Here is a 17,387-nt window from a genome sequence, read left to right as displayed (position 1 = left end):
GTTCTGGATGGTTCTGGTTGGGATCTGTGTGGTTCTGGATGGTTCTAGTTGGGATCTGTGTGGTTCTGAATGGGATCTGTGTGGTTCTGGTTGGGATCTCTGTGGTTCTGGATGGTTCTGGTTGGGATCTGTGTGGTTCTGGATGGTTCTAGTTGGGATCTGTGTGGTTCTGAATGGGATCTGTATGGTTCTGGATGTGATCTCTGTGGTTCTGGATGGTTCTGGTTGGGATCTGTGTGGTTCTGGATGGTTCTAGTTGGGATCTGTGTGGTTCTGAATGGGATCTGTGTGGTTCTGGTTGGGATCTGTGTGGTTCTGGATGGTTCTGGTTGGGATCTGTGTGGTTCTGGATGGTTCTGGTTGTGATCTGTGTGGTTCTGGTTGGGATCTCTGTGTGGTTCTGGATGGTTCTGGTTGGAAACTGTGTGGTTCTGGATGTGATCTGTGTGGTTCTGGATGGTTCTGGTTGGGATCTGTGTGGTTCTGGATGGTTCTAGTTGGGATCTGTGTGGTTCTGAATGGGATCTGTATGGTTCTGGATGTGATCTCTGTGGTTCTGGTTAGGTTCTGGGAGGAAAACCGTGTTGTTTGTGTTCAGGCTGCCTCTGAGGCTTCTGGGTACGGTGTTCGGTTCAACACGGTTTGCCCCGGCTTCGTGCAAACCGACCTGATGACCAACATCCCGGTTCGGCTGGGTCAGTTCTCCCACCTGACCGCTGTCGCACACCAACTGGTTGACGTGATGGGGACGGTAGCGTAAGTACACGCTACTGGAAAATGATTTAATCTGCTTTTTACGCCTTTTGTTGACATTCCTCTGATGAACGCGGTTTAAATGTGTATTTCAGGGTTTCTGACGTTGCCGCCGCCGCCTTGGAGCTGCTGACAGACAGCACAAAGAACGGAGAGGCCCTGCTGGTCTTACAGAGTGGAAACATGTACATGCAGTTCCCTTCATTCAATCCAACACAAAATAAACCCTTATAATAAGAATAATAACCAACAACTGGATTCAGTTCTACAAAAACCCATCAGACCTGCTGTGGTCTTAAATAAAAAAGATAACAGCTCCTCTTTTCGCCACGTTGTTTCTGAAATTTACTTTTTTTCTTGTTTCTAGTCATTTTCTACCACTGAGTTTGAAACCCAAACTAAGAAAATAAAGAAATTAACAGCATAACAGTAAAGCAGAGGTTCCCAAACTGTGGGGCGCGCCCCCCAGGGGGTCGCCGTGCCATTGCAGGGGGGGCACGGGAAGCCGTCTGGATGAAAAACAAAAAAACATGACACTGTATGCGCTGGGTTTTTACCTTAGAATGGCCAACTCTCTGTTATTCCTATGTCAATTTGATACAGTAGAGGCTTCCACACTTCCCATATTTGTGTCCTCTGTCACTTTTATCAGCAGTTAAAACTGTTTAATCCGTTGTTAACATGTTGTATCCTGTTTTTCCGAGCCGCCTTTAAACGCAACATGAGCGCTACGACGCTCGCGCTGGGTTTCCACCTGTGAAGGAGACCTGCTGCTGCTGGGCGGAGCTACGTAGGTTTGTGTTAGAATCACCGCAACAAACCAGCAAAACGCAAAGAACTTTTCACAGTTTTTCACCCAAACTAACCGACTGAGTTGAGTAAAGCTGCTGGATGCAGGTAATGTTAGCTAAAAGATGACTAGCTAATGTTAGCTAAAAGATGACTAGCTAATATCAATACAGCACGTTAAGCTTGTTAACAAGTAGCTTGTAGGCTACTGGTGTTGCTGTCTATGTTCAGCTGCGATTCATTTTGCCCCCCAAAACGTTCGTCTGGAGCCGGGGTGAGTATAACAGGGAGTCTCTAAGAATCCACCCCCCCTTCGCTCACACACATCGTTCAACCAGACAGCTGTTTGTAAGCCACGGGGGGCAGGAGAAAACGCTTGGGAACCACTGCAGTAAAGTATCATTCTATTGACAGACATTTTGGACATTCATAAAATTACTTTCTATAAAAAAAATAAAAATCACTAAGCCAAACAAACTGCACCTTCAAAAGAATTCAGATTATAATCTGAGGAACAGACGTGTAAATGCCATTTTAATCAATGTTTTTATTATTTTCAAATGTAAAAATAAATGAAATACACTAAAATACAACATTTTCATACCTATTAATGTTATTATTTGGTGCTTTGGGCAATAAAAGCCTATGAAGGAGGTCAAATTTAAAAGAAAAGAGCTTTAAAAAGCCATTAGCACATAAAATGTTCCACACAGTTTATATTAGGAACAGCAGCAGAAAGTTCATGTTTTTGGACTAAACCACGTAAGAACACAACAAATGTGAATAATGAGAAATCTGAGCCGAATTTCTTGATCTTCTGAAGACAAAAAGAGCCAGAAGGTTTAAATCTGTTAGTCATTAACTTTAATAACTAACAGCTGCTTTCATGTTTCCACAGCAAACCAAAGGTCAGACATGCAGCTTTCTGTAAACAGAACATTTTCTGTTGTTTTCTCTGTGCTGTCGCTGAGCGTTTTCCTCCCCAGGCCACGCGAGAACGTTACAGCTGCTGCAGAAATGTTTCTTTAATCTGGATGTTACATTAGTCATTTATAAACCAATCGACATACTTTGTATGCATGTCACCAGAACCTGGAGAATAAAGTCAACATTTATATATACATTACATATGGATGGTTTTTCCTCTGACCAGTGGAAATATTCCTCTCCATGACACACGTCAGTCGTTACTGTTTAGTTTGTGAACTAAATCATTCAGATCCAAAAGGTTTATGAACTGTATAACAAACTAATATAACTAATTTCACTCAGAATAAGAATGACATGATTTATGATGTGTTAATAAGTGGATTCAAGCAGTGTTACATTCCCTAACTGACAGTGAAATTATCTTTTTATTTGTGTAAAATGTTATTTTATATTCATAGTTAAAATTATCTCTCTTGTCCTCTGTGATGTTTGGCAACAACTATCATAAACTGTTTGCAACAGCTGACAAGCAGTCTTTTACACATTGTGAAGGAAGACTAGCTCTTTGTTTGGATTTACTGTCAGACTTTGACTAGACCACTCCAAATCATGTAATTTTGGAGTCATGCAGAGCTGGACCAACATGAGTCATGGCGCCGCGGCATACACGCAGAGCTAAAAACTGAATGATTTGTCTCCATCTAGTGGCTGGTTTAGGGTCTGCACCGTTTAAAGGTCGCCGGCTCTAGAAACTTCTCCAATCATCTCCTCTGTCCGGCTCAGACCCTCTGTGTCCACTTTACGGACTTATTGATTACCGAATGTTGAGCATTTTAAATGTGTTTTTATCAAAGATGGTTTCCATGACTACGTCAATTCTTAAAGTTACAGTCGCAAAAACATTAAAGAACCCTCATATGTTTCGGAGGGTATAATGTCTTACATCTTAATTGCATCTTTATAACACATAGTTACTCGATGTGTTGTTATAAAGGAAACTTTTACTTAATTGTTTTGAAGCCCAGTTTTCTAAATGCCTCCAGTCTGTTTATTTGCCGCGCATGCGCTGTTGGAAGCCGATGCTGTGTGTAGAAAAATCATGGCGGAGACGATGCAGACCGACAGTTTTCCTGTCTTACCTTCGGGACTGGCGGAGGGTATGACATCTGGATCTTCCAAACGCATGCATATGCTAGTAGAGAACCGCATCAGCGCACCTAGCAGCCGTCCCAGAGGGTGTAGCGGTTGAAGTACTTTGCGGTTTTTTTCGCGGCTTCCTTGAAGCTAATGCTAAAACGTGCTAAGCTAAGTAGCTCTAACATTTCTGCTCCAAGGTCGACGAGAGCAGGTCTGCATCCGATGTTAATTCGGACTTTTATCTAAAAATACGTTTAGGACAACACCATGGGAGCAACGCCATGTTGTGTTCCGCTAAAGAAGTTGTTTTAATTATTTGGGAAGAGGCGTTTTTATGCAGTTTGTTGTGCGTAGTGATGGGAAAGCCGCTCACTGACTACACAGTTAAACATCGCGATGGAGCGCAGCCTAGCTATCCTGACAGGATGCTCTAAATTTAACCCACATCCATCACGTTATTCACCGATCACAAATAGCTGTGTACAACTGCACATTTAATCTAAATCGTTATATTAATAAATATAATGTAATGACTGAAAATGGGCATATTAGCAACATTTTCAAATAGCAGAGCTTTGTAGAAACTAGCAACATTTACTTGAGTAACTGTTTGTAATAAAATATACTTTTAAGAGTAGATTTACTCCAACATCCTTTTTGCTTTTAGTTGAGTAATGTTGTTATGAAATAGCTTTACTCATATCTGACTAAAATTAATGGAGTCTCTACTCAGCTGGAGTAACTTCACTGAATATATTTTTATTAAAAATGTACTAGGTTTCTGCCAAAGTGAGACCTCTTGTTCATACACCAGCTTTGTTTTAGTAACGTATTTGCTGAGCCATTTGGAGATCAAAATACGATAAAAGCTGCAAATGTTTAAGCTTTCTGTTGAAAAACTGATTTCTAAAAGTTTCTAGTGCCTACATTTATTTTGTAATTGTTTTATATGTGATTTTCAGTTATTTTACTCAGAATTGGCACATAACTTTTCACATACTAAATAATATTTTCTGATCAGTTAATACTTGTGTAGCCTGTCATACCATTTTATTCATGAGTAGTTTCTTGGACGACTGATTTTACTCGAGTAAAAATATGTTTAGGTAGCACTACTCTTGACTACTTTCTTCAAAAAATGTTTTTTTTTTTTTTCAAAAGAAATACTTCTCTTCAACAAACCATATTGGAGGAGTTGTCTTTTCATGTTTTACAATAAATACTAATTTATTGTAAAAATGGTCCATTTTCATCCAGCAGTTTTTAAATGTATAATTTATATTTTCACCATTAAAACTTTAACACAGTAAGTGTGTCTGCCTTGAAACACAAAGATATTTTTCTTACATAAATTATAAAAATAAAAATTGTTAAATTCTGGGATTAAGCTGTAGATTATGTCCACGTTTTGCTGTTAAACGTGATGACGGTATGAACATGGCCAGACACCTGGATATTGCATTGCAGTTTTGTTTCATAATTGCTGATGTAAGTCAGAGTTTGGCCTGAAATACTAGATTTAGTTTTGTTTCAAATACTAGAGACGAATCGGTGAACTGGAAATAAATTTGTGCTTTAGGAATGTGTTTTATTAAATTATGTGACTTAATTAAATGTAATCCATCAGAAACAGGAAGCTTTTGGTCATTTTGGTGTGAATAATGAAGTTATTCAGTAAATGTGTCCAAGCAAACATCAATATTTTGTTTATATTTATTTGTATTGATATTACACATAATAAAAAATGTGTAGTGCTTGACATTTTTGGCATTTTCTCCCACCTCAGAACTTCAAATTAACAATCCATCTTTTCCTTTTACAAAAGAAATCAGAGAAAAACGACCCAAACCTGCATGTCACGATTTAAGCAGAAACGATATTAACGTGCAGCAGGGGGTCTGCAACCCTGAAACGTTCTCGCAGGTCAGCCTGGTGAAAGAGAGAAACAATGTCATGGATGTTTTGGGTTTTTGTTATTTCAACAAAAATAAAATATACTAATAAATGAGCATGAGTCTGCTTTTTGAGTAAAAGTCTCTGGATGTTTCATTTTTATTTACTATTAAAGCCAAAACATAAAAGTTGAATACTATATGTTGCACTTTACATTTTCCATTTTAAGTAGACTTCAGTTTGTTTATGAAAGTTGCCCTCTTTTAAATAAAATAAAATGTTTACCTGAATCAACTGGCATGTGGCCTAAATAACTCCTTGGACCACAGTTGGCCCCCGCGCCACATGTTGAACCACGGAGTCTTTTGTTGACCATCTTGAATCTCCAGATTATTTTAATATTTTCTGTATATTTTTGTAACTGACACCAAGTTGAATCTTGTTTAAATTGTGACTCAGATCAGCCTGAAAACATGTTATTTTTATTTTTTGGCGGCGTTATTCGCGGGTTTCTGCTGATGCGTCATCAGAGGCGTTTGGGAGGTTTGTGTAAATCGAAGAGCCGGTTTGTCCTTGACAAGTGTGGAAACAGCAGCCGTGTTGCCGTGGGTTTTTATTTCCAGATGATTTATCCTCTGTGCTTCTGTCGCTCTCCTCCCTGCAGTAGATAAAATGATCCGGGAGCGAGGCGACCTGTTTTCTGACACCCAGTGTAAAGTCTGCAGCGCCGTCCTGATTTCTCAGTCTCAGAAGTTGACTCATTATCAGGTCAGTGCAGCAGAATCGCTGCTGAAGCTTTAAGCTCATCAACATCCTGTAAAGACGTGAAACACTGCTGAGCCTTAACACGTTCAGTAACTTGTTACAATGAACCAGAACTGGATTATTTTTTATTTCCAGTCAAGAACTGTTTTTCTGCTTCCAGAGTAAGAAACATGCCAACAAGGTTCGGCGTTTCCTTTCCCTGGAAAATGAGAACGGCGATCCGGTCAAGAAGCCCAAAACCTCCGACAACGTGAGTGAAAACCTCGATTAGATGAAAAAAGTGACGCCAACAGGATGAGGAGCAAAATGAAAAACCTCCGTTTTTATGTCAGAGAAGCAGGGCTGAATCGATTAATCGTGCCTAATTGATTATTGAAATAATCACCAATTGATTTAGTAATTGATTGTTAACTGGAGTACATAGGCTAAAGAAAAGGACAATTTGCTGAAAGAACAACATATTCAGATCAGTAATTAAGGTGAAACTGTTTAAAAAAATAAACATTTTGCATTTCAGATAAAAAGATAAATTAATTTTCTATAAATCTGTTCCACCCAAAATTCCTCCAGTGGCAGTTTTAGCTTCATCTGGCATCCAATTATTAATCAGTTAATCAATAATTAATCCATAGATTTAGTTCTAGTCTGTATTGATGTTCAGTTTTTCTCATGTCACTATAGGAATGAAAATAAATTGACCTTTAAACAGTAAAATGTTTATTTTCTTACTTGGAAAGGGTTCAGTTATTTGTTGATATTTTAATGTTTTTCTAAAGTGGAGCGTTGGGCCAGCGTCACGGCGCCGTCGCTCAGCGCCATCTATAAGGGCCGCAGACCAAAACAAACTTTATTCCGGTGTTTTTGTTGCTACCAGTGCAGTGAAGTTGTTTGAAGGTGGATGTTGGCGCTGCGCGGGGAGCGGCGTTTAGCTCCAGGTTGATCCGGCTCATGAACGCCGGTTTGGGCCAGCCGTTCTCCGCCGCTCCCTCCTCAGCGCTCGGAGGCTCACCGTCAGTTCCGAACCAATCGCTCCTGTAAATAAATGTAAATAAAAGCTTCGTGACCATCTGACACAAAAACGTGGCAATTCATGCTGTTACATGAGACACACTATACTCTATTAAAATTCTAAGTCATATTCAATATTTGAAGTCATTTTAATATTAAATATGTTTTCTTCAATAGCTTGTAGGTCATGTGACCCTTTGACTGAAAGTCAGTGAAATTATTCTACTAAACTGGATAGTTGAGGCACACATCCTTATTCCATTTTGGCCCCTTTTTACATTTTTAGCTAATTTTATAGTTCATAAAATGTATGACCTCAGATGATCATCACATTTGTTACCTGTTCAGTTACATAAAATTCAGACAGGATTGATTTCATTACATGTATATTTATTACCTGAATGTCATCCAGTTCATAACATTTACTTGTCACCTTTACTGTTTACTCTGAAATATCAGATTTTTACTTTGAATGATCCATTTCATCTCCTGTTTACATGCAACTTGAAGAGCTTCAATCAAACGTTTCATGAATTTTTACCACATTAAATTATTAAATGAGAGAACAGACACTTCCAACTGTACATATCCCAAAATAACGAGGGGAACAAATACAATTTTCTTTTTTGCTATCTACATTTTACTTAAAACAGTGCTAACTGTACAAATATTTCAGAATAATGAGTGCAGAAAATAATCTGCATTTTAATTAACAGTGCAGTTTCATTTTAACGTTCTCGTGTGAAACATCATTTGCTTGATGCTTTACACTTTTCTCGTGTTGTTAGAACAAATGTTCACTAAGCTGCAGCACACACACACACACACACACACACCCCATGTCACCTTCACATGCAAGCAGGAACCTACTTGGTTCTGTGTAACATTTAGTATTTGTTCCTGGTGGAACCGATCTCTACATGGATCCTGAGGTGAGCTGCAGCTCGTTTTGCTGCAGCATTTTGACCTCAGCACACAGCATTCCTACGCTGTCGTTAATATCAAAGCCTCAGGTAACACAATGTTCCCAGGTAATAAATTGGAGAGAAGGCCACAGTTTTCTGCTATGTGCTTATCTGATGCACGTCCACCTCATTCCTTAGAAATAAAAGGAACCCACCCATGTGGTGTTATACTAATAAGGAAGGATTGTGCACGTGCTTTTAAATTTGAGGCTCTTTCTGAGCCTAATTCAAAACAGTCAACAATAATTGCTACTTGTTTTCCAAATGTTTCCAAAAACTGAGGAGGCTTGTGGCCTCTCGGGCCAGCTTACCATGGGCTTAAGGCAAGCATCCAACACATATAGCAAAGGCTTTCGACAGTTTTATGTGACACATTAAAAAGATGTCGAACAGGTAGACCGAGTCTTAGACACATTAGTGTAAGAAAAAACATTTGAAACTGTGAAAGTTTTTTTTGATGCCGGCAGAAAAGGCCTAACAGTGTTAAATAACAAGCTCCCTGTTCTCCAGTATTAACACTGTAAATTATAACACCAGAAAACTTAAATAGTTTACTTCACAATAATGGAATAACCTCGATGTCCACTCGGACTGCGCTACCTAAACAATATTAGTCCAACCTAAACAAGGTTGACCCACTTAAATGAAGTCAGCATAAACTGAACATGAGAACACCCGGACAAAATCATAGAAAAAATATTATGACACAACACCAACAAAGCAAATTTAAACACTCACCAGAATGGAAATGTCTGGAGCAAACTTGTAGGTATCTGCGGATGTTGGAGAAGGTGATATCAGGACGTCTCACTGCTGATAGCAGGACATTCGTTTTCTTTTCCTTAGCTCTGATAGCTTAGCCTCCTCGCGTTGTTTCCAGGCAGGAAACAGCAAAACAAAAGTCCGTTTTCCATCTTTTTACAGTTTCAGTCGTGTGATCAGACATTACATGAAATAACGCAGCAAGTTCTACCATAGCTAAATTATTTTAAGCAACTTGGATTCAAAAAGTCTGTGAGACTGTTGTTTTTGTCTGTTGTGTTTATGGCCCCTCAAGATGGCGCTCACATCCCTCCAGCCACCGCGCTGCAGAGTGCGTCTGCAGCAGTGATGCCACGCTCCAAAGCTCTAGTGCAGGAGGACCCAAAGTGGGTCCTGGAGGCCCACTTCTCTCCCTGGTGGTAGTAACCACCTTTTCAGCTTGTCATTGTTCTTCTTGGGCCTCTACTGAGCCATCATTTGATCCAGGTGTGTTAAACCAGGGAGAGAAGTAAAACATGCAGGACCCCGGGCCTCCAGGACCGATTTTGGGCTCCCCTGCTCTAGTGCATATAAAAGTTTAATGAAGAATCTGCAGAATGATTAACTAATCGATTAGTTTCATCCATAAATTAAACGTTTTTGGTTGCTGCATCTTTAAATTCAAATGTTTCCTTATTGTTAAATGTTTGATCAACTGTTTGTGCGTCTTTTCTCTGCAGGATTGCAACAACGGAGACACGGACCGGCTGAAGGCGTGCCACCTGTGCAACATGACCTTCACGTCTCCGGTTATGGCCGAGTCTCACTATCAGGGCAAATTTCATGCCAAGAGACTGAAAATGAAAGCTGTTGAATCCCAGACTCCAGGTTGCTGCTTCCATCATATCATCCAAAGAACATTTCCTGTTTTATTTTTACATTTCTTGTGTTTTTTACACACACCTTTTTTTCTGCAGAAGCCTCTCAGACTTCACAGCCAGCGGAGAAACCCGCCAACAATTCAGCCGGCGGTTCTGAAACCGACAACAACAACAACCCAGATCGCTTCTGCTCCACCTGCAAGGCGTCGTTCAACAACCCGCTCATGGCCCAGCAGCACTACGCCGGCAAGAAGCATAAAAAACACATGACCAGGCTAAAGCTGATGGAGACGTACGGCCCCTCCACCGCACCAGGTCAGACTGCTGCCCGCCGCCCGGGTTCTGGTTCCCATCGTTCGTCCTCTGCAGACTCACTGCATTAATATTAGTGGCTTACTGCAAATCTTCTGCCTCATTTACATATTTATGTAATGTTTCAACTAAAAATAGTAAAGGTGTGTTCTTGCTGCAGAGCTCTGTTTAATTCAACCAGCCGTCTCTGCATCAGCTGCTTTAGACAGTAAAGAAGGATTCATATATAAAGATGATTTCCCTCCTTCAGTCCAGTCGACCCGGTTCTACTGGACCCAGAACTCCATCATCTGCTCCTCCTCCAGCTGCTCTGAGTCAAACCAACCTGTTCCCCTCCTGGCCTGTGGGGGCGCTGCACCAAGAACCCCTGAAGGAAATGACACAAGAACCTCTGAAGACACTGAGAGCAACTTCCTTCTTCACCAGATGGAAACAAGATGGAGGATTTTAGCGGTTGGAGGATTTCTCTTTAGGCTGAAGACCAGGAGCCATTTCTGCTGCTAGCACTAGGCTAGCACGTTAGCTTTGGTTGGATTTACCCAGAATGCCCTGCGCTGTGATCCACTTCCTGCTTTTGGAGCGGTCTCTGATCCGCCTGGCGTTCACATTCAAACCGAACCCAGACTGAGGTTTGGAGGACCAGAGGTCAGAGGTCGGTTAGCGTTCACACCTCACCGACCAAACCGTGCTTTGACTAGGCAAACAGACTGACTAAATGTGGTTAAAATGGACAAAGTGGAATCTGGAAAATCTTCTTGACCCTTCCACTTCATTCTCATGTTGCATTAAACATCAGTAAACTCCAGATGAAAAGCTCTGCAGCTGTAAAGTTTGGATAACTGATCAAACCACACCAGATTACCACTGATGAATATTCAGTATCTGTATCTTTTCTGATCATTTTGTCCCTGAAAGTTCAGCTTTTCACTGGGAAAATAACTTCTCTCCTGTCCGCAGCGTCGACACTAAACGGATACCCCTGCACCGTCTGCAGCATCGTGCTCAACTCCGTGGAACAGTACCAGTCTCACATCAGCGGCGCCAGGCATAAGAACCAGTAAGTCACAATTCAACAGGCCAGTAACCAGACCATGGAAACCAGTAACAAAACCATGGAGATATATATTTATGTTTAAGTACTCCATCTGAGCAGCAGGTCGTTTACCTCAGCATGATTTGATTGGCTTGTAATTCTATGAAATTCTATTAAAAAATCTCCCATTTATCACTTTTTACTATCCAATTATTAATCATTTAATACAAAAAACAGATCAGCTTTACACTGCGTTGATAAGTCGATCAGAAACACCTGAATCATATTCAGGGCTCTGAACCTGCAGGGCGAGGTCGCCGTAGCGACGCAGGGTGCGGCTGGGCGAGGTCGCCGTAGCGACGCAGGGTGCGGCAGGGCGAGGAGCCTTTTTGTTTTTACTCCATTCTTTTTATTATGTTTCTCCGCTCAAAGTCAAACTGCAGCCTGTCCCCCAAAAACAATAAAAACTTTTTGTTAATTTTCGATCTGGAATATTAATTTCTACAGAGCCATTAAGATTCATTAGCCAAAGCCAATCTGGGACCAACTCTGAGCCGAATGAAACCCACCACAACCTGCGCTAAGGAATAAACAAAAACAAGTCATCGTGCCAGATTTGAGATTTTTTTCCCAATTCCAACATAATAACTAAGTAAACATCACTACGTACATAGCTGCGAAACTCAATCGGCCATAATTTTGAAACCTTACCATTTTTTCTTTGTACCGCTGTTTGTGTCAACATCCACCTCTAGGTGGCGCTGTAAAAGTGCCAAACTTGTCGAGCAAAAACTGCCCAGTATGTTTTCACCACAGTCTGCAGAAACCTCCAGGCCATGGGTCTTTCCTTACAAACTGAACTGGTTGGTTGAAGTGTATTTACAAAAATGTAAAATATAAAAGTGCTTCATCTGACCAAACTTGAAAAAACGTCTAAAAATCACAGTCATCCAAATGAGCTCAGATTTTCTGGGTGAATTGTTCAAATAATTGTGCGACGGTAGCAACCTGCCGGTGTGGACGAAGAAACCATTAGAACCAGTTCTTGTTATTTTAGCTGCAGATGATCAAAATGTTTAATTTTACTGTGTGAAAAGGAAATGAATTCTGAATTTATGATGTTTTTAAATTTATTTTGAAGAATGAAGAAAGTTGGTCAGAAGTCTGGAGACGACCAACCTTCAGCTGTGGAGTCAAACCAGTACGCTGGAGGGGAAAACCAGTACAGCGGGGGCGACGGCCGGCGCGCGCCCGCAGACGACCAGTACCCCCCCGGAGACGACCATTACGTTGCCCCTGACGACCAGTATGGCTCTGGGATCGACCAGTACGAGGGCGGAGACGGCCAGTTCGGGAACCACCAGTACACGCCAGAGTTCTCTGCGTTTTCAGACCAGTTCCAGTACACTTGAGGCCGGACTGGGATTGAACTCTTCAAACAGCCCCCCCTTTAACAAACCATCACTCCCAGTCCCCCCATTAAACTTTAGCTCCTGTAAACCAGTCTGGACTGTGACCCCCATGTGCCCTCCATCATTTTCTGTTTTGTTTTTCTGACTGATTTCTGCTGGGCCCTGCAGAGAGGCGGCTCCGAGACGCTGCAGTTCTTCTTCCTGTTTCCTCTCAAAGTTCGGACAGTACGATGTTTTAGCTGCAGCGACGGAGGCGTGCGAACAGAAAGAAGCGCCGCGTTTTAAACGGTTGTTCAGAAGTTTTTGAGGCGGGGTTTTGTTGTTTGCTCATCAGCAGTCAGTATCTTCACTTTCAGGCTGATTTGTTGGGAACCGTGAGACCCAGTCTCAGTATTTTTAACATGTTTGCTAATTTTATGGTTTTTGACAAGAAAATCCAATTCAGTTCAAACATCCTGAATTAATCCCAGAGGGAAATTAAAAGTGTTGAGTCGTATCACTCAGTGGCTGTAGATGTTGATGGCTGTGCCTGTAGCAGTCTGTTTAACAGCGGCTCTGTAGAGGCCTCTGACTGAAGACGCTGTCTCAGACAGAGGAGGCTCCAGGTTTTCCATAATTTTTTTTTATTTTATGTGAAACATGAAGTGGTTTCCACTGCTGAGCTGCCGTGGAAACGCAACGCCACGGTAACACAACGCCGCTTCATCCTGTGATTACAGTGGCGATCGCGGCTCAGAGGAACGACCTTCACCAGTTCAAAGATGGACTGTAAAATCTAATTTTAGTTTTTACAGCACTGAGAAAAAAAGGCGTTGGTGAAACGTTCTGCTGCGTCTGAGCAGAAAGTTTAATATTTTCATATTTACTGAAATATCTGATCTCTGAGTGAACCACTGCTGTTCTGACAGCAGCTGAGTTCAGTTAGTATTTTGCTAAAAAATTATTTTACAATTGTTGTGTTTCCATTAAGTAAGAGACACAATTAAAATCACATGAATACGTTTGTTCACATAAGTAATTAAAATATACGCAGCACTATCTTCCCCCAACCACTTTCTGTTTTCCTCTTCGAGGTTTCCAGCAGTAGTAACATCCTGTTGTTGGTCATGTGACTGGTGAGGCAAAAAAAATGTTTCCTTTGCAGTTTTGCAAAATACACTAATTTTGAAAGTGCCAAAAACACACCAGGTCCCCACAATATGTTTTGTCAAAACATTAGGTTTTTTTCTAAATTGGCGTTTTATTAAGTGAATTTATTTTCAAAACCCAAACGGTGAGGGAACAGTTCCCTGTGGAGCTACTGGAGGCGCCCAGCCCTTCAGATCCGGGCCGAGGTTCCCGGAGTCTGGAGGTTCTGCTGAAACGGGTCGGGCTCCATGTGGGTTAAATGTTCTGGTTTGTTCTGGTTGTTGGTTCTGATATCCACCTGTCTGCTTACTCAGGTTGGCCAGCAGGGGGAGTCTCTCCCTCAGGAGTCCAAATTAAACGTGTTGGTGAGCAGAACAAGCCAAAATTCAGGATCCAAAGTCCAAAATTATATTTAATCCAACTGGATTTTATTGGTTCTGAGTTTCTGAAGTTGACTGAAAAACATCTGTAAGAACTAGATGAGAGTTTCCATGCTTGTAAAAACATTTTTGAGATCTTAAGTTTATGGAAGTGAGTGCTGTGTGACATCATAAACAATCGACTGATTAGAGTTAACCCATTTTTTTCTTTGTTTCGTTTTAAACCCTCCATGAATATCTGTTGGTAAAGTTGAAGAGTTTTATCAAATGAATCAGGCAGTTTCTGGTTGGATGGATTAAATCCACCTTAAAATAAAGATTCTGTCCAATCGGTGCAAACCTGCAGCTGCTGACTGCTGATGCTCTCTCAACATAACCTCGCTTCAATCTGAGCTGCGGCTTTGAAACGGACCGCTCTACATCGGCTGGGCTTTCAGAACCTGAGAGCCAGAAAAAGCTTTCCACATGTGAAAGACCCAAACGTTCCTGGTACCAGAAACTGGACTGCAGTGAAACGGATCAGGGGCGACACCAGCAGGCGGTTCAGCAGCAGCCATTAAACCCCTCACAACAGGAAGTGACCAACAGGAAGTGACCAACACTCTTAATATAGGAAAACCGCTAAATTAGTATTCCTGATCCATGGAAAACTTCCCACCATGAAAACGGTTTATTGCAGCTTCAGTGGTGAAACATTACGCAGAATTCACATTTTAATATTTTTATGCTTCTAAGAAGCAAAACAGCTGAGTGATTTCTGGCGATTCGGTGGCGGGTTTTATGTCTAAAACTACTGATGAGTCACGTTCAGCGGGCGCCACGCCGTCACCTAGCAACCCAGCTGATCTCCAGCGGTTGGTCAGCTGGTTTTAGTCTGTACAATGGCTGCTGGAAAAGTCAAGAGTTTAGTTGTTGACTTGCTGCATTCTGGTTAGTTGTGCAGGAGGCTTCACTATTGCTTTTCAAAGATGTATGGTTGTATAGTTTTGCCTCTGTTTGCAGCCATTTTCATATTGAGTTGGGGGCGTGGCCAGCAGCAGCTTGTTTGGATTTAAAGCGACAGAGACCCTAAAACAGCTCAGACTGAAATCTGATTATCTGAGAATAATTTAATGTAAAAAAATGTGATGAACAGGTTTTGTTTAGGCCATCGAGGGATCCTAACCTGTCCTAGGAAGCGTAACGGATCACTGTTAGCTAATATCTACGCAGCTTTAAAGCTACATGTCGGTAATAGCGACCAACAGAGAAACTGTTCCTCTGAATGTATTGAAGGAGATTCTCCAAACCGACTCTCTACTGAATTTCTTTTAGCCGTTTACATCATTTTATTTTGTTTTTGCTGTGTTTTTTTTAATGTTGACCATTTTTTAAAAATAGTGTTGATTATTTTAACTACAGGCTCTGTTACCTTCTGGCTTCTACCTGATGTTTCTGTAAGACGTCCTGAGTTACATTTCCCCCTGAAATGTCTTTAAGCAACAATAAAACCTGAGCTGATCTTAAATCAGATTGTTTTCAGCCGGTTCTGCTTCCTGCAGAGGTTTGTTTGTCACCAGATTGTCTCATTAAAAGTTCATGGCATGAAAATGTCCATTTTCTTCATCTGAGTTATGAAGGATTTCTCAGTTTGTCCCTGAAAAGCTCCTGATCGTCACCAAGCAGACTGATGTCAGAGCAAACGATGTCAAAACAGGAAATATTTTAGTACTGAATGTTTTTGTCTAAAGCTTTTTTTATTGGTGCTGTACAGATCATGTGTGACAGAAATGGCCTTTCTGTTCCCATCCTGTGTTTGTGATTTTAAGAGTTACTTTCAGTTTGTTTATGTATTAAAAAGTTCTGCAAAGCTCGTGCATTTAAGAGTTTTACACAAAGTCTTTTCTTGTAATGTGGACAAAAATAAGTGAATGTGAAAAAATGCAAACTGATTCATGAATGAAAGCAGGTTCAGTCAAAGGTCACAAACAAATCAACTATTACTTCATTTATTTAGAAAAAGCTCATTACATTTTCTTAACATTAACTAAAGCAGATGTTACATCAGCTGAGATTTATCATTTATTTTAAATATTGATAGTTGAACAAACCGAACAGGAAGTTTTTCACTGTGATGACTCCAGATTAAAACAGATATGAATTAAAAATAAAATAACTGTTTCACACCAGATCAGATTTGAACCTGTTTTTGTTCTAACTTTCTTTTCTAAGAAGGAAATGACAAATAACAGAAAATATTTTCAGAATTCATCCTGTCTGTAGGTTTTCAGCATTAATGCCAGGCTGCAGAGATTTTTAATAGTTTAAATTATGAAAATATTTATATTATATTTATTAATAGCAGAATAAAGATGTAATGTTACCAAGAGAACAAATTTATTCTGGTAAAATTAAAACTTTATTCTCATATTATTTTGACTTTGTTATTAGACTAAATTTGAAAAAATAAATCATATTTCATGGTGGAGTCGACCTGAACTCAGAATTAAAATAAACAAGATGGCGGCTCTGGGAGCGATGACGTCACTCAAGGAGTTCAAATATGTTTATCGATCAAATTGATTTATTGATCAGCCCGACCTCAGAATGTTTTCTAAACAAACAGAAACTTTTGATTCTGCAAGAAAGTTCATAACAGCTTTGACCTTTGACCTTAAAGGAGACTGTTGTGAAAAATTATCATTTTTATTCTCCATTTTAGTTTCAGCTGCTTCTAAAAATCACAGTGCACGAAGAAATGTTTTCCCGTGAAATGTCCTGGCCTGAAACCCGTCCAGCTTTCCGAACCGGGCCGAACCGGGCCAAACAAACCGATCCTGCAGCTGTCCGGCTGGATCGATGACCGCGGGAAGCTGCAGCAGCAAGATCCACATTTTTATTAATCTTATTGAAAAGCTGGCTCACTCTGGCCACACGGTGGCGCCCTTGCTCCGGGTAAAAACCTGTAGCAGGTAACTAACTGCTGATTCCTGCAGAAAAAGATTTTAGAAACTTTTAGTTTGTGATGAAAAGCAGCTCTCTGTTGCAGTGAGCTGATTGAAGCTGAGCCTTGCACTGATTCCAACCCGATATTTTCTATTTCAGGAAATAAACTGCAGATCACCCAGAAACTCCTTGTCTTCTTTAAGGCCGGCCCGGTTCAGTGGAGTGAAGCAGAACCCGGTTACAGCTCTGCTACATTATTATTTACCAACTGAAATACTTATGTCATGATTTTATTTAGTTTCTTTGTTGTGGCTGTTTTATTTTTTGTATAATTT

At 40.6% G+C, this 17,387-nt stretch overlaps 2 protein-coding genes and 1 long non-coding RNA gene across 4 annotated transcripts in view; 2 read left to right on the top strand and 1 right to left on the bottom strand.

Annotated features, from left to right (window-relative positions):
- The window catches only part of LOC106940523 (15-hydroxyprostaglandin dehydrogenase [NAD(+)]), a 20,622-nt gene extending 19,552 nt beyond the window's left edge, over positions 1–1,070 (top strand). Inside the window, exons 6-7 of the mRNA XM_015023284.1 lie at positions 599–756; positions 849–1,070. Coding sequence (XP_014878770.1) covers positions 599–756; positions 849–987 — 297 coding nt within the window. The 3' untranslated portion in view covers positions 988–1,070. The remainder of the gene's footprint in view (positions 1–598; positions 757–848) is intronic.
- Positions 1,071–3,521: 2,451 nt separating this feature from the next.
- Positions 3,522–13,123, top strand: znf346 (zinc finger protein 346). Of its 2 annotated transcripts, none has more exons than XM_015023282.1 (7): positions 3,522–3,629; positions 6,167–6,270; positions 6,428–6,517; positions 9,722–9,869; positions 9,962–10,177; positions 11,132–11,231; positions 12,349–13,123. In XM_015023282.1, the coding sequence occupies exons 1-7, from the start codon at positions 3,572–3,574 to the stop codon at positions 12,617–12,619; spliced, it is 987 nt and encodes a 328-aa protein (XP_014878768.1). In that variant the 5' UTR covers positions 3,522–3,571; the 3' UTR covers positions 12,620–13,123. The 2 variants fall into 2 exon arrangements, with proteins under 2 accessions (XP_014878768.1, XP_014878767.1); XM_015023281.1 differs by having other exon boundaries at positions 9,959–10,177.
- Positions 13,124–13,235: 112 nt separating this feature from the next.
- On the bottom strand, positions 13,236–15,148 carry LOC106940524 (uncharacterized). The gene is made up of 2 exons (XR_001423121.1): positions 13,486–15,148; positions 13,236–13,385 (listed from the first exon to the last, which is right to left on the bottom strand). It is a non-coding gene; the product is annotated as an uncharacterized LOC106940524 (long non-coding RNA).
- Positions 15,149–17,387: the final 2,239 nt, after the last annotated feature.

The sequence above is a fragment of the Poecilia latipinna genome, unplaced genomic scaffold (assembly GCF_001443285.1).
Source record: "Poecilia latipinna isolate Pla-1442-1.1 unplaced genomic scaffold, P_latipinna-1.0 Scaffold3263, whole genome shotgun sequence".
Taxonomy (NCBI): Eukaryota; Metazoa; Chordata; class Actinopteri; order Cyprinodontiformes; family Poeciliidae; genus Poecilia; species Poecilia latipinna.
The sequence above is the reverse complement of the archived record's forward strand: the minus strand, read 5'-3'. Positions and strand labels throughout refer to the sequence as shown.